Below are 17,835 nucleotides of genomic sequence, written 5' to 3' on the forward strand. Positions count from 1 at the left end.
CTCTCTTCATCCCTCTCTTCTCTCTTCATCCCTCTCTCCTCTCTTCATCCCTCTCTCCTCTCTCTTCATCCCTCTCTCCTCTCTTCATCCCTCTCTCCTCTCTCTTCATCCCTCTCCTCTCTCTTCATCCCTCTCCTCTCTTCTTCATCCCTCTCTCCTCTCTCTTCATCCCTCTCTCTTATCCCTCTCTCCTCTCTCTTCATCCCTCTCTCCTCTCTCTTCATCCCTCTCTCCTCTCTTCATCCCTCTCTCCTCTCTCTTCATCCCTCTCTCCTCTCTCTTCATCCCTCTCCTCTCCTCTCTTCATCCCTCTCTCCTCTCTTCATCCCTCTCTCCTCTCTTTATCCCTCTCTCCTCTCTTCATCCCTCTCTCTTCATCTCTTCATCCCTCTCTCCTCTCTTTATCCCTCTCTCCTCTCTTCATCCCTCTCTCCTCTCTCTTCATCCCTCTCTCCTCTCTCTTCATCCCTCTCTCCTCTCTTCATCCCTCTCCTCTCTCTTCATCCCTCTCTCCTCTCTTCATCCCTCTCTCTTCATCTCTTCATCCCTCTCTCCTCTCTCTTCATCCCTCTCTCCTCTCTCTTCATCCCTCTCCTCTCTCTTCATCCCTCTCCTCTCTTCATCCCTCTCTCCTCTCTTCATCCCTCTCTCCTCTCTTTATCCCTCTCTCCTCTCTCTTCATCCCTCTCTCCTCTCTCTTCATCCCTCTCCTCTCTTCATCCCTCTCTCCTCTCTTCATCCCTCTCTCCTCTCTTTATCCCTCTCTCCTCTCTTCATCCCTCTCTCCTCTCTCTTCATCCCTCTCTCCTCTCCTCTCTCTTCATCCCTCTCTCCTCTCTCTTCATCCCTCTCTCCTCTCTCTTCATCCCTCTCCTCTCTTCATCCCTCTCTCCTCTCTTCATCCCTCTCTCCTCTCTTCATCCCTCTCTCCTCTCTCTTCATCCCTCTCTCCTCTCTTCATCCCTCTCTCCTCTCTCTTCATCCCTCTCTCCTCTCTTCATCCCTCTCTCTTCATCTCTTCATCCCTCTCTCCTCTCTTCATCCCTCTCTCCTCTCTTCATCCCTCTCTCCTCTCTCTTCATCCCTCTCTCCTCTCTTCATCCCTCTCCTCTCTCTTCATCCCTCTCTCCTCTCTTCATCCCTCTCTCCTCTCTTCATCCCTCTCTCCTCTCTTCATCCCTCTCTCTTCATCCCTCTCTCCTCTCTCTTCATCCCTCTCTCCTCTCTTCATCCCTCTCTCCTCTCTTCATCCCTCTCTCCTCTCTTCATCCCTCTCCTCTCTCTTCATCCCTCTCTCCTCTCTTCATCCCTCTCTCTTCATCTCTTCATCCCTCTCTCCTCTCTTCATCCCTCTCTCCTCTCTTCATCCCTCTCCTCTCTCTTCATCCCTCTCTCCTCTCTTCATCCCTCTCTCCTCTCTTCATCCCTCTCTCCTCTCTTCATCCCTCTCTCTTCATCCCTCTCTCTCCTCTCTCTTCATCCCTCTCTCCTCTCTTCATCCCTCTCTCCTCTCTTCTTCATCCCTCTCTCCTCTCTCTTCATCCCTCTCTCTTCATCCCTCTCTCCTCTCTCTTTATCCCTCTCTCCTCTCTCTTCATCCCTCTCTCCTCTCTTCATCCCTCTCTCCTCTCTCTTCATCCCTCTCCTCTCTCTTCATCCCTCTCCTCTCTCTTCATCCCTCTCCTCTCTCTTCATCCCTCTCTCCTCTCTTCATCCCTCTCTCCTCTCTCTTCATCCCTCTCTCCTCTCTCTTCATCCCTCTCTCTCTCTTCATCCCTCTCTCCTCTCTCTTCATCCCTCTCTCCTCTCTTCATCCCTCTCTCCTCTCTCTTCATCCCTCTCCTCTCTCTTCATCCCTCTCTCCTCTCTTCATCCCTCTCTCTTCATCTCTTCATCCCTCTCTCCTCTCTCTTCATCCCTCTCTCTCCTCTCTTCATCCCTCTCTCCTCTCTCTTCATCCCTCTCTCCTCTCTCTTCATCCCTCTCTCTTCATCTCTTCATCCCTCTCTCCTCTCTTCATCCCTCTCTCCTCTCTCTTCATCCCTCTCTCCTCTCTTCATCCCTCTCTCTTTATCCCTCTCTCCTCTCTCTTCATCCCTCTCTCCTCTCTCTTCATCCCTCTCTCCTCTCTTCTTCATCCCTCTCTCCTCTCTTCATCCCTCTCTCCTCTCTTCATCCCTCTCTCTTCATCCCTCTCTCCTCTCTTCTCCCGGTGTTCCGTGTGTTCTCTCCTGAGTCAGCTCGAGGTGTGTGTTCTCACACACACTCCTGTCCACGATCCCCCATCATCTGCACAGTCATCAGTGTTTCTGTCATCTTTGAACTGTACGACTGACCACTCTCTGCTTCCGTTGTTCTCGCTGTGCTTTAATAAACTCATTCTGTTGAATTGTCACCGTCTGTCTGAGTCGTTCCGTTACAGTTGCATTAATAAAATCTAATGTAATATATTTAAAGTAATGTAATTTAATAACAAACATCAATACTAATAATTATTATTATTCTATTAAATATTAATATCTATATCTTTTTTTATTGAACCGAAACCAAGATATAAGCTGGTACAGTCATGCCCTTGTGTGTGTGTGTGTGTGTGTGTGTGTGTGTGTGTGTGAGAGCGGTCTGGACTGTGAGCTTGTTTTCCTCCAGTCCTCGTCTCGTGTGTTTCCTTCCACCTCCACAGTTTCTCACAGTGACCTTGTCAGTGGGCTGATATTACTGGTGTCTCACGGCTGTGTGTGTGTCTGTGTGTGTGTGTGTGTCTGTGTGTGTTGGTGTGTGTCTGTGTGTTTGTGTGTGTGTCTGTGTGTGTGTGTGTCTGTGTGTGTGTGTTTGTGTGTGTGTGTGTGTGTGTGTGTGGGTGTGTGGGTGGGTGGGTGTGTGTGTGTGTGTCTGTGTGTGTGGGTGTGTTATTTGAAACATCTCTGATGCATTGTGGGAAACATTTGAAGTGATTCCAATCATATTTCAAGCAATTTTAATCCATCATGATGAACAGTCGCATCTGAAGTGTCTCAGCTCAAGGAAATAATACATTAATTACTGACTTCAATATATCGGACAAATGTTCTTATTTGGCCGATAACGATAACATTAAAACTCAACATACATCGGCTGATAGCGATATGGTGGCCCATATATCCTGCATCCCTGATATATATATTCTGTATTAAGTGATTGTTCAATAAATGGTGCTATCCAGTGTGATATATGAAGATCTGTACTTGGTCACATTGATTTCAAACTTATTTGATTAATAATAATTCATAATTTATTATTAAATTATTATTGTTTTGGTAAGATTAATAATTATTCTTAAAAAATTGCAAATGAATTGATAATCAATTTTTTTGTTGTTGTTGTGAAAAGCCACATTTCGGCCAATCAGCTGTTCTGTTTTTAACTCCATTTGAACGCAAGGACACATTTGATGTCTTTCTGACATTTCATCGTAACCGTTGTGTAAAGATGTTCATCTCATCAGCTTTAGTTTTAAATGAAGTGTTTGTCCTCATGTGTGTGTGTGTGTGTGTGTCCTCAGGCCTGCAGTGCTACTGCCACCGGTGCCCGAACCACACGTGTGCGACGGACGGGCTGTGCTACGTGTCCATCACGCGTCAGGGGAGCGTCACCACTCAGCAGAGCTGGTGCATTAGCGACACCGAGCTAATCCCGCGCGACCGGCCCTTCGTGTGCGCGCCCTCCACCAAAGACGACACCGGCATCTTCCCCATGTGCTGCGACACCGACTGGTGCAACAAGAACCCCGACCTCAGCGCATTCCCAGGTAACACTCGCTCGTCTGCTACAGAACTCAGCATTTACTGCGGTCCGTCACGGCTCTGTGGATGCTGGATTCTGATTGGTCAGTCGCGCCATCAGCTCACAATAAGTGTTTTGGAGTGTTAACTGTCCAAATTTTTTGATGTGTGATGTTTTAATGTTCACAGACTTCCATGTGTTTTCTCACACACACACACACACACATACACACACACATGCAACTAATGTGTGTTTTCTCACACACACACATGCAGCTAACGTGTGTTTTCTCACACACACACATGCAGCTAACGTGTGTTTTCTCACACACACACATGCAGCTAACGTGTGTTTTCTCACACACACACATGCAGCTAACGTGTGTTTTCTCACACACACACACACACACACGTAGCTGGTGTGTGTTTTCTCACACACACACACACACACACACACACATGCAGCTGGCGTGTGTTCCCCTTCGAGGGAACTCGTACCGCGTCGTCGTCGTGACGACACTCTGGGGAATGCCCTTAGCGTAGCGCGTCTGAAGCATGAATGAAATCCATCCAATCCTGATTGGTGCTGCGTCATGACGTAGTAGATGACGGCATACCCGGAAGATACAAAGGGACGCCGGCACAAACACACGTTAGCTCTTTGCTCTTCAGCAAGCGCTCTGTGTGAAACTGTCTGTCCTATTTAGTGTTGTTTGTCCCAAATAACGTCTGCATATACAATATAGAATCTAGTGGCTCGGATCTCACGTTTGCCGAGGCAGCGTGCAGATTACGGGGCTACTCTGCAATAAAGATTCTGTGTGGGTGTGAGCTCCTGAGGGTGCTGGCTGTGTTCACTGAGAAATATCTCGACGCACACAGCCGTGCGTTTCGGGTGTTTCAGCTCGCGCCCGTTGACTTTCTTCTCGAGAGATGAAAGTCAAATGTAATTGTGAACGACTCGAATCTCGCGTTTGCCGAGGCAGCGCGTAGATTACGAGTCTGATAAAAAGGGGACACACGCAATCTGTGAAATAATACTGTTTGGGTGCGAGGCATTCACAGTCAGCTCCTGAGGGTGCTGGCAGTGTTCATTGAGAAATATCTCGGTGCGCGTGCATAGAAAAAAGCCGTGCGCTGTCGGATGTTTCAACCTCGCACCTGTTGACCTTCTTCTCGAGGGATGAAAGCCAAATATATTGTGACGGTTCGAATCTCGCGTTTGCCGAGGCAGCGTGTAGATTACGAAACCGTATAAATAAATATTAAACAGTATTGTCTGATGATTATGGCTGCATTTAATTCTATGGAATTAAAATGATGGAATATTATCTGACTTTGAGAAGTTAGATATTTTAATTCAGCCTACCATCCAGACCCTGTTTCACCCCAGTGTTTTCGGCTGCATTTAATTCTGAGGAATTAAAATGATGAGCAAAATAATTCGATTTTTCCCTGCCGGTCCTCCGCTTCAGGGTATCGAAAACGAGACGAAAATGGCTGTCCCCCCCGTGGCGCCTCCCACGCCCCTCCCGAGGGAGCCTGGCAAAGGAGGCGGCGCTCTCGCGGCAAGCCTTCTGAGCCTAAGGTCGATCTGAGGACCGTCCTTCAGGCAAAGAAGGCTTCCGCCAAGCGGTCCTAGCTGCGGCCGGACAGCTGAGAGCTGTCCCCCCCCGGAGCTCTCGGGAAATCAGTGCTGTGTTCCCGCCGTCCAGTACGCTTCAGGCCACACTGATTTCCCGCGCACGCACACCGCTCCAGCCGCCTCTAGAAAGACCTGCGGCTGGGCAGCGAACGCGTCCACACACCGAAAATCATTCTCGACTGCTCCCTGCCGGTCAGCCACTTCAGGGGGTCGGGAACGAGGCTCGGTTGACACCCGAGGCCAGCCTCGAGAGGCTGGTTCCCTTAGTAGATTATCTCGGTGCATGGTCATGCCTTCCGAATATATCTGCGTGGGCCCTGCGTACTGTAGAGCTGGGTTACAGACTGCACTTCAGCTTTCCTCCCCTGAAGTTCAACGGGGTGGTCTGGACTGTGGTCGGCCCAGAGCAGGTTCGGGGGATTGAACAGGAAGTTCAATCCCTGTTGGTCAAGGAGGCCATAGAACGTGTTCCTCTGCCAGACAGGGAGTCCGGGTTCTACAGCCGGTACTTCATAGTTCCCAAGAAGGATGGGGGGTTGCGTCCAATAATAGATCTCAGGCACTTGACACGTTCTCTGAGGAGATTCAGGTTCAAGATGCTCACAATTCCAGCCATCGTGAGTCAGATCCAGTTCGAGGACTGGTTCGTCACGATAGATCTGAAGGACGCATACTTCCATATATCCATCCTTCCATGTCACGTGACGGCGGAAGAGGGGAGACTTCACCTGCTCTGCCCAGTCAGAGCCCTAAGAGTGTACTTGGAGAAGTCTTCTCAGTGCTTTGGTCCACCCAAGAAAGGGCTGCCTGCATCTAACAGACAATCAGCAATTGGATTGTCCAGGCTATAGCCACGGCTTATCAGGTGCGCAATTTGCCTTCACCTATGACCGTGAGGGCTCATTCCACCAGGGGCATGGCCTCCTCGGTGGCCCTCCTTTCTGGCGTCTCGCTTCAGGAGATCTGCGAAGCGGCCAGGTGGGCCACCCCGCACACCTTCATACGTTTCTACAGTCTGCAACTCCCTGTGACGCCTGGCGCCAGAGTGCTCGCGTCCTAAGTGTGCCTGGTCTCCCAGCTTCACACTAGGGCGGGCGTGATTACGGTGTGGCATAGTGGGCATTATGTTCCCCAGAGTGTCGTCACGACGATGACGCAGTGCGACGTCACGGGTTACGACTGTAACCCTTGTTCCCCGAGAAGGGAATAAGACACTGCGTCTCGTCGCCACACCTATCACGGGCAGAGCGCTTGCTTCATCGCACAAGAGCTAACGTGTGTTTGTGCCGGCGTCCCTTTGTATCTTCCGGGTATGCCGTCATCTACTACGTCATGACGCAGCACCAATCAGGATTGGATGGATTTCATTCATGCTTCAGACGCGCTACGCTAAGGGCGTTCCCCAGAGTGTCGTCACGACGACGACGCAGTGTCTCGTTCCCTTCTCGGGGAACAAGGGTTACAGTCGTAACCCGAGACGTTTTCTCACACACACACACGCAGCTGGCGTGTGTTTTCTCTCACACACACAGACATGCAGCTGGCGTGTGTTTTCTCTCACACACACACACACACACACATGCAGCTGGCGTGTGTTTTCTCTCACACACACAGACATGCAGCTGGCGTGTGTTTTCTCTCACACACACAGACATGCAGCTGGCGTGTGTTTTCTCTCACACACACAGACATGCAGCTGGCGTGTGTTTTCTCACACACACACATGCAGCTGGCGTGTGTTTTCTCTCACACACACACACACACACATGCAGCTGGCGTGTGTTTTCTCTCACACACACACATGCAGCTGGCGTGTGTTTTCTCTCACACACACACGCACATGCAGCTGGCGTGTGTTTTCTCACACACACACACACACACACACATGCAGCTGGCGTGTGTTTTCTCTCTCACACACACACACACACACATATGCAGCTGGCGTGTGTTTTCTCTCACACACACACACACACACACACACATGCAGCTTGCGTGTGATTGAATCATTTCCTGTGGTTGAGGAATGTTGAAGAGTCCTGCTCTCCTCGACCACAGACTCCTGTAAACGGAGTGAAGTTCTCGGGAACTCGTTCTCTGCCTCTTCCCGCTTGTCGGGATCAACTTCTGTTTCAACCTTTATTTTCTGTCCTCGGCCTTCCGTCTGTGTGCAGATTTCTCACGTATTCCATTTTCTCCTAATTAACTTGTCTTCATGGATGTCATGGATATCCACTTGGGATGAATCACGGGGTGTGTGTTTGCTGTTTACGGGAGCTTGTGATTTCCCTGGAATGGGTCTGTCTGAAGTCTAGACAGGCGTCTGCGGGAACGCCTTCATTTAAAAATGAAATAAGTGTTACTAGGTTTCAGATAATATGTTAAGCATGCAGAATCGAGCATGACTCATGTTTACTTCAATCCAGACACGCAGTCTGGCAGAAACGCATTACACACACACTCGATACAGTCAATAATCAACACAAGATCTGACAACACTATTACAAGAACTTACAGCTGGAGAATCATTGTTTTATGCAGTATAACACTGTTACTTTCAAAACTGATGATTCGGACTTTAGTTCCATCAATCCATCCTGTGATTGTCCTGTTCATTTGTCTGGGTATCAAAATGAAAAAGACTACAATAAATATAATATTCAAAATAGAAAAAGGAAGAACCACCTAGAATGCAACATTGCTTAAAAACAAAGAAAACAATCTAAAAAAAGCTAATTAACATTGTCATGTTCTTTCCATTTTCTTGTTTTTTTGTATGCAAGATTTTGAGTTCAATATATGTGATTTTAGCCTCACTGTACATAATTATATAATACTGATATCTAATGTGTTGTAAAGGCCTTGACTGCTGTAATGTTGTTGACCTGACTCTCTCTCTCTCTCTCTCTCTCTCTCTCTCTCTCTCTCACACACACACACAGTGCCGACACAGAAGCCGGTGGCTCTGGGGCCCGTGGCGTTCGCGGCGCTGATCGCAGGTCCGGTGTGTGTGGTGTGTTTCCTCATGGTCACCGTGTTCTACATCTGCCACAGTCGCTCGGTTCTCCACCACCGTGTGCCGAACGAGGAGGACCCGACCATGGACCATCCCTTCATCACTGTGGGAACCACACTCAAAGACCTCATCTACGACATGACCACATCCGGCTCGGGCTCGGGTGAGTCTCGCTCACTCACTCACACACACACACACACACACATACACACACACACACACTCACACACTCAAAGATGACATGAGCACTGGCACTACAGAAAACAACAAACTCTTATTTTAGTATGATTTATTAACCATTACAGTATTCATATTTTTCATTGTCATTTTAAGTTGTAGTAGTTTTGTTATGTGCTTCCATGCTCACAGATGTGACTGATTTTTTTTTAATTGTATTATTTATATATTATTATAGTATTTATTAATATTTTTCATTTTAACTTTAGTTTAAGTTGTAGTTGTTTTGTTATGTGGTTGCATGAGCACCGATGCGACAGAGAAATGTCTCGGTTACGTATGTAACCTTTGTTCCCTGAGTAGGGAACGAGACACTGCGAATCTCACAATGGGAACACCTGTGGTGTGGACGAATGTCTGAAGCCCTTATACCATCACGCCAATTAGATTGGTCAATAGCGCTTAGCACCACCCTAAGAAAACGTCACGTGTGCTTCATATTAGTGTGCTGAGCGCTATTCCTCAGATTCCATGACGAAGGAAGCACTGTTCAAGTCTGGGAAGGGAACTTGATAAAAGTGTTCGGAGAGGACCATCCTACCGCAACACAAATATCCTCCAAAGAAGAGCCCCTAAAGATCAGATCAGATGGAGGAGCTGCGCCTAGACACGACCGCAGCGCATCCCGGAGGTGTCAGCAGAGATCGTGTCATCTAGACTCTCCCTGTGAAGGCCTCATCGTTCCCTGTGATCCTCAACAAACCCGTCTCCATACCGGCGTGACTCCGATCTTCAATATTCTTTAATATTCTGATTGTTCCAATCCAATCTGACTTCTGACCTGTAATGCTGCCTGAATCATAATCATACACAGTCCGTTCGTTGGCCAGAGGAGAACTGAGCGACTGAGTCTGGGTTCTCCCAAGGTTTATTTCTCCATTCTGTCACTGATGGAGTTTTGGTTCCTTGCCACTGTCGCCTTTTCCACCTTTGTTGCCATTGGCTTTTGGCTTGCTTAGTTGGGGACATTAAATTTAACATTTAATTTAATATTCAACAATAATATTGATCTGCCTGCATTGACACCATTATATGAGAACTAAACTGAGCTGAACGATGACATCACGGTTTTCTCCAGAGCGGCTAAATATATATATTAAAAAATTTCCAGGAAGAGTTTGTTAGGATGAACATCAGTGGATTGACAATGGCACAACACATTCATTTCTTTTAAGCCCAGCAGTAAATAAGTATGAACTAAATTAATAACTTTTTTACAATAAAAATGAAACATTACTGAACTTACTTAAGCTGGACTGTGACACTATTTTCTTCTGGAAACAAACTTTGTTGTATTATTTTCCTGTTATCTCTGTAAAGCTGCTTTGAAACAATCTGTATTGTAAAAAGCGCTATATAAATAAATGTGACTTGACTTGACTAAAAAGAGCTTGAGAAGAAGCCATTCCTCTAGTGGAATGGGCACGCACACCTAGAGGCGAAGCCAAACCAGGCGCCTCATAAGCCGCTGAGATGGCCTCAATCACCCCATGAGACATTCTCTGTTTGGTGACGGCAGCCCCTCTGTTTTTACCACCAAAACACACAAACAATTGCTCCAATCTACGCCACTGGGCTGAGCGGTCGACATAGACGTAGACCGGGCAGAGGCCGAGAGGCCGTGCATCACTCCCAGTCTCCGAATCAGGAGGGGAAAAAGCCTCCAAAACCCCCTGCTGGTAGGAGGTGGGCCTTTCCTGAATTGGATGGTGTAACCGTGTCGAATGGGGCGTAACACCCATTGCGAGACTTCAGGCAGGCGCTGCTACGCGGCCCAGCACTCTGCAGCTGTCAGTACATTCGCTGATTGCAGAGAGCCCTTGGCGTCTGCAGAAACGGGAAGCACGAGTGGAGTGACTGCGGTAGTCATAGACTGGCCCTGCGTAGGGTTCCCAAGCACGTAAAGGCGGAAACCTCTACAACAGGGAACAGTCTCATCGCCCGATCGGGCTGGCCCACCGCGTCGAACGTTGGGGTTTTGAACGGCGTCATATATACGGGCCGCGCGCCCGTGACCCTAGGGCTTTTCCCGGAACTCCGGAGGCGTGAGTGCGCGGAGTGTCTGGAGTGCTGCTCGTCGAGGGAGCCTCGTCCGAAACCGCCCGAGACGCAATTTGTGGCGGAACGGTAATCTCTCCGATGGAGGGATAGACGAGCGAAGGAATCAGGAACTACTTCTGGGGGCCGGGGGTCAAGAGGTCTTGGCTGTCGGACCCAGGTCTATCCGTCTGCGTCGTGAACGAAGCGGTGGACGTGTCCTAGGGTCTCTGCGTGGGGGCTCCATAGGTGATGGGTCGCTTCGCTGTGCTCCATAGGTGATGGAAGCTCGCTCTCCCTTGGCCTGCATGGAATAAGCTTGCGGGAAACAGCAGATTGTTGTTTCGCTGCTCAACTTCTCTACCACAGCAGTCACAGACTCGCCAGATAGACCGTCGCTGGACATCGTGGCATCTAACAGGAAGGTCTTGTCTCTTTCTTTGATGTCAGTAAGAGTGAGCCAAAGAAATTTGTGCCGAAAAAGGCTGCTTCCAAGACTTCGAAACCTCGTGGTGGAGGCCTTGGAAGAAAGGTAGAGGCCTACGGGGCTGGGGCGCGGCTAGTCAAATAGCGATCGTCCAGCTTCGACTGGGCCTTTGAGCCGGCACGAGTGCCCACGTCTAACAGCTCGCCGTACGACGGAGAAGTGCGCTCAGAGGGAGAGAGCCACACACTCGCCTATAAGCTCCTCAGAGTCAGAGGCCGCCAGAGACAAAACGTCATCGTCGAACGGGACACAACCGGAAGAAGTCGCATCACGAGCTTGTGGAGTAGGCCGCAAATCATCGCGAATGAAAATGACGGGGTTTCGATGCATTTCTGGAAACTCATCATGTCCGCTTGAGAGGAGTGGTGAAACTGCTCTGAATTACAGCAAAGAACACGGCAAACACGCTTTCCTACGGGCAACAGAAGATCCGCTTCCTGAAGGAGTAAAATCTGAGGAGTAGCGCTCAGCACTAATATGAAGCACACGTGACGTATGCTTAGGGTGGTGCTAAGCGCTATTGGCCAATCAAATTGGCGTGATGGTATAAGGGCTTCAGAGATTCGTCCACACCACAGGTTTTCCCATTGTGAGATTCGCAGTGTTGAGAGACCTGTGAAAGGGAACAACAAACTGTTATTTTAGCATTATTTATATACTAATATATTATTCATTGATATTTTAATTCATTTTAATTTTAGGTTTTTTTATGTGCTTTTGTCATTTTATTAGTGTTTTATAATTCTATATTTTTTCATATATTTAGCTTTATTTTAATTGCAGTTTTAGTAAGGAGTTTATTTTTAAATTTTATAACAGCTTTATTTCAATGAACAGACCTGATTTTGAACAGTTTTGTTTAGCAATAACAGCTCTGCTCTTAGTGCGCGGGACGATGCCGTGTGTGTCTGGTAGTGTGTTCTCGGTTGTCAAGTCCTGCTTTTACGCCCAGATCTGATTCATACGAAACTCTTCCTGTGATTCCGGTTATTCTGGCTTCATTTACACTTCACCCTTCATATAATTACCTGTTAATCTTTCTAAACACCTGCGTTCTTTGTGTGTGTGTGTTTACGTCTGCACGTCTGCTGTTTTCTTTGTTGTCTGGCTCGTGGATCATCCCTCTCTCCTTCCCTTTGTTCCGTTGTGTTTCTCCGGCAGGATTAAACACTGTGTGTCGACTGTAAAGCGCCAATTATTTTATTGGCACGTCATCAAGAAAGTTAAAAACAGGGTAAAGGCCTGTTCACACTGACACGAATGTTCGACATGATTTTGTCTGTTCAGACCAGTGTGTAAAAAGAGTGATGATGTAAATTCACTCTCTGGCTTCTAGAAGAGCAGAAATACAGCGGTTACTCTGGAGCAATTTTCAGTTTCTGACATCCGTCTGTCACAGAGAAGAAAAGATTGGTTTAGATTTTTTTCATCATAAAATACAAGAGAACTGGTTTTGAATTCTTACTGTATTATTCACCAAAAGCGCAAATCTTATTTGGAAAAAAAGAAAAAAAAGAAAATCTGTCACATTGACTGCACTGGGTGTTCTTGCTGGTCTGAACAAACATAATAACAGCCGCTCATTCACATTTTTGGCGACATGATCATTTGTGTTATCAAGTCTTTTCACTAGAGCTTTAGTACATTTTGAAATCAACAAATGAACCATTTCTATTAACTTTAGTTAATAACCTTAGTTAATGTTACAGATGGACCCTTATTGTACAGTGTCCATCTTTAATCATCTACACAAAGGCCAGAGCATTGAATTTAGACACATATGTATATTTCTCTCACACTTTATTTGCTTGTATTTTATAGCACTTGATGATTATCTAATCAAAATCACAAATAATGTATTACAATGACAATAGAAAAGAGCTGAAATCGGAAGAGTTTCTGATTTACGTTTCTGTCGGCTGCAGAACATTATCATCATCTCGCATCTCCAGCTTTAAATATGCCACTTCGCTGGATAACGAATGCATAGAAACGACCAGCTGGATATAAACCAATTAAAATAGATGGTAACAATCGTGACATTAAACATTTGGGCCGGACTTTAACCGTTTGAGGTTCTAGTAATGTTAGCGGCAAACATACTGCTGTTCTCCACTAATGCAGCGTCTAGTTAACAGATTACTTTATAAAGATGTGAAAACATGTACTGTACACCAGAGCTGTCAAAATGGCTGAAAAGCTAAATTCGAATTTTTTTCTTAAATATTAGCAAAATTCTAATTATATTCGAATTCTAAAGGCAATATTTAATGTTAGAGGATAAAAATACTGTATTGTCTCCTGTGTCCACAAGAGGGCGCAAGCGAGCGCAATAAGCAAATATAAACCAAATCAAGCATCGCATCTTTTATTGAAATGAAATGACATTCACTTTTTAAAGTGCATTAACTTTTGAAACAATTGTTCTTAAATAAAATACAATTTCTTTAATGTGCATGCAAGGAAAATTAAGTTAGAATAGTGCATAAAACTGTGTTTGTGCATCAGTAACCTGAGAAAACACACTTTAACACACAGCGTAATGAACTACATGAACACACAACAGCAAACTGGCACTCAGAAACACTCACTTCTACTCTCTACATCTACATATTGTTCTTTAAAAACACCAGACGCTCTTGATCTGAGCGCTTTCACACTCTCACACACTCACACACACACACTCACACGCTGAGCGCTTTCTGTTGACAGTGTTTCCAGCTGGTGAAACACACACTCACACACACACACTCAGCTCTGACCGATGTGCAGGTGAAGGTCAAGTGTGTCGTTGCCTCAGACTGAGAGGGTTTCGTCAGAATGAAGAACCTTTTCCCGCCATTTTTCACATCAACAACTGCGCTGTACTGGATAAGCTAACAAACAAACCGCGTCATTAACGACATCATCATGTCTCGCGCGCCTCTCGACACACCAGAAATTTGAATGCACGGTTAAATTTAAAATAAATTCAACAAATTTTTGAAATTCAAATTTGTATTTGACAGCTCTACTGTATACATACCGTTTACTCAACTTTTATTTATACAGCACCTTTAAAACCATTAGAATGGACCAAAGTGCTGGCCATAAATAGTAAATAACTCTGTTGACACCAAATAAATCTTAAATGCGCATCTGAAGTGTCCGGCGCTGTGCAGACTCGCGTGTCAAAACAAACTCCACGAGGCGTCAGTAATGGTGTTCGCCGGTAGAGGGCGCTCTCGTGCTGTATAACGACACACACCCTTCTCAGCCGGAACACGGAAGAACTGTCGCTATTGTTCCAATAACCGATTGTTCCAGCACTTGGTTATCGGTGGAACTACTCGCACACGAAAGTAGTGTGAAATGCTCACGCCTCCGCCTTATCAGACACATGGGAACTGGAGCGAAGGTCCACACACACACACACACACACACACACACACACACACATTCCCAGATATCCCAGCCTTCCCTGACTCTTTCTTATGTCTAGTGAAGGACAGCTAACATAAATATGCTCGAAGAATGTATATGCTTCTTCCCAACGTTCAAAACATTACGTTTTATCATTCTGCAAACATTATGGGAAAAATTATATAATATATTTAAAAAATGTTAGACAATCTAAAACTTTTAAGAAAAATATTTTGCGCTAAGGCTTTGAGGATGTTATTAAAGACCAGATAACGCTGATCGCTCAGTTAATGTTACTGGAAGAATGTTTGTTCAAGAGCCTTGAACCTTCCCGTGTCCAGACATCATGCAATCCTGAAACACATCCTGAAAGAGCTTTGCCTTTCCACAGTTTTCTCTTTTGTCGATCTTTTCAATCTTTAAAGGTGTTTCTGCGCACCGAGACAGTCGAGCTAATAGACTCTCACTTTACAGGCAACAGCCGGAAAACACTCTTGATTCTAAGGAATAGTTCACATGAAAGTCCTGTAATTACTCGCCCTCACGTCGTTCCAAACCCATGATTTGTGTTCTTCGTCAAGCACAGAGTAAGATATTTTTAATATTCTTTTTGTCAGTCCATTGAAAGTTTCTGAAGTGCCAAAGTAATATGAATCAAGTAGTTTAATCTCTTCTGAAGAGACACACATGCTTTATATGATAAACAGATTTGATTCAGACTTTAAACACAGATCGACACACACACACACACGGAGCTCATCAAATATGGTAAACGCTAGTGTGATGCAAGAGAACAAACGTCATTGTGATTGTGAACATTTTGGATGCATGGACAGAAATCTCTCAGGTTTCATTAAAATATCCTTGTTTGTGTTTCGAAGATGGACAAAGTCTAATGGGTTTAGAACGACTTGAGGGAGTAATTGATGGGAGAATTTACACTTTTGGCTGAACTATCCCTTTAATGGTGACATATTTTGCCCCTTTTCTTTTACTGAGCATCTGCATTACTACAGTGAAGGTTATCCACTACATTTGATGTTTTCTTACCAGATCAGCTCACAGTGTAATGCACATTCCAAAGTTGCTGTAAAGAAGTTAATCAATAATAAATTCAAACTCAAAAAATATTTCATTCTAAACAAGATTCTGCCTCTACATGAACATCTTCTGAAAGAGTTGTAACAGTTTAAGCAGGGAAAATGGGAGCCGGCCAGAGGAGATAAGCATCAAATTCATTGATCCAGGTTCTGCAGCTCCGATGGGATTTACAACGGTCATTACACTGAAGATTATAACAGGGCGACCAGTGCTCATACATCAGAGACTGCAAACCACATACTGTATGCAGGGATACTTCTGAGCACTGGCCATTATGAGCAATTTATTTCATAATCTATCCAACTTATTAAAGGTGACATAGTATGTCCCTTTTCACAAGATGTAATATAAATCTAAGGTGTCCCCAGAATGTGTCTGTGAAATTTCAGCTCAAAATTCCCCCCCAGATCATTTATTATAGCTTGTCAAATTTGCCCCTTTTTGTGGGTGATCAAAAACCCGCCATTTTTGTGTGTGTCCCTTTAAATGCAAATGAGCTTTAGCTCCGCCTCCGTCCAGAAGAGGGCGGAGTCTTTACACGAGCTTCAGAAACTCCGGCAATAACAGAACAGGCCAATCTCCCTCATCCAGAATCCCAGAATCACCAGGAGCGAGTGCAGCCTTACGGAGAGACTCAGGAAGAGCTTCTGAATGTTAGTGGAGACATTTCTGTAGTTGTTGTGGAGTTACACTGATCATCTCATCATCATGTTTAACTTCTCCACAAGTGTCCACAGTTCCTGAGGTCTTTATAAGACAGCGGTGACATGTTCTGGTCAATAGTGTTCAGTGCTCGTCTGAGCTCAACCACAGAACAGCTTCAGGCTTTGCTGGATCTTCATCAGTGCGTTAGAACTGGTCTCTGCTGTCGCTCGCGGAACCAAATGTCGGCTGGTGTGTGTAAACGTGCAGATTAAGGGCCGGGAATATTATAATAAGATCCTCTTCATACGTCAGAAGGAGAGCGAAATCTGACCGGCTTATTTTTGACACGCTTGCAGAGAAAGACTCACCAGAACACAGTTACTGGGTTTTACTTTTCACGTTGTCCGTGTTGGTAGAAGCACCGATTATAGCACTGACACATGGGAAAAGTCAGATTTTCATGATATGTCCCCTTTAATGGATAGGGAAGACATTTCATTGGCAAACCAATATTCTGATGAAAGATTACTATCTAAAAAAGCTAATTTGACTTTTAATTAGACAGCATTTAAGAAGCAAAATGCTAGTTGGAGTTTAAATGGTGTGAAGCGTCCTCCTGAGTGTGTTACAGTGCACATCACACAAACTACACACTTCACACACATATAAGGCCTCTCTTTTCCTGTTTACTCCCAGTTGTGTGATTTCTTAATGCACGTCTGGTGTCTGGGACACGTAGTTTGACTGGGTCTCGATGTGGCGCCACTCGTCTGTGTGTGTGTGAGAGTGTGTGTGACGTGACATAACCTTGTGTGTGAGTCACACCCCTGTGTGTTCTCCGTCTGTCTGCCTGACCGTCTCGCTCTTCAGCAGATTCATCAGTGTTTGGATGTGTGTGTGTGTAACTGGAATCGGTGGTCAGATGTGTGTGTGTGTGTGTGTGTGTGTGTGTATAACTGGAATCAGTGTTTGGATGTGTGTGTGTGTGTAACTGGAATCGGTGGTCAGATGTGTGTGTGTGTGTGTGTGTGTATAACTGGAATCAGTGTTTGGATGTGTGTGTGTAACTGCAGTGTTTGGATGTGTGTGTGTGTGTGTGTGTGTGTGTGTGTATAACTGGAATCAGTGTTTGGATGTGTGTGTGTGTAACTGGAATCGGTGGTCAGATGTGTGTGTGTGTGTGTGTAACTGGAATCAGTGGTCAGATGTGTGTGTGTGTGTGTGTGTAACTGGAATCAGTGGTCAGATGTGTGTGTGTGTGTGTAACTGGAATCGGTGGTCAGATGTGTGTGTGTGTGTAACTAGAATCAGTGTTTGGATGTGTGTGTGTGTGTGTATTGGATGTGTGTGTGTGTGTGTAACTGAAACGGACGGCCCACACATTCTCCCAGTCCTTCTCATGGTTTCAGATGTTTCTGAGCTGCTGGTGTGTGTGTGTGTGTGTGTGTGTGTAACTGGAATCAGTGTTTGGATGTGTGTGTGTGTGTATTGGATGTGTGTGTGTGTG

At 45.8% G+C, this 17,835-nt stretch overlaps 1 protein-coding gene across 1 annotated transcript in view; it reads left to right on the forward strand.

Moving 5' to 3' along the window:
• tgfbr1b (transforming growth factor, beta receptor 1 b) overlaps nucleotides 1-17,835 on the forward strand; it is a 69,401-nt gene that overhangs the window by 29,637 nt on the left and 21,929 nt on the right. The window contains exons 2-3 of the mRNA XM_084102083.1: nucleotides 3,542-3,787; nucleotides 8,346-8,582. Coding sequence (XP_083958209.1) covers nucleotides 3,542-3,787; nucleotides 8,346-8,582 — 483 coding nt within the window. The remainder of the gene's footprint in view (nucleotides 1-3,541; nucleotides 3,788-8,345; nucleotides 8,583-17,835) is intronic.

This window comes from Abramis brama (genome assembly GCF_963993115.1).
Source record: "Abramis brama genome assembly, chromosome: 24".
In the NCBI taxonomy this organism is placed as follows: domain Eukaryota; kingdom Metazoa; phylum Chordata; class Actinopteri; order Cypriniformes; family Leuciscidae; genus Abramis; species Abramis brama.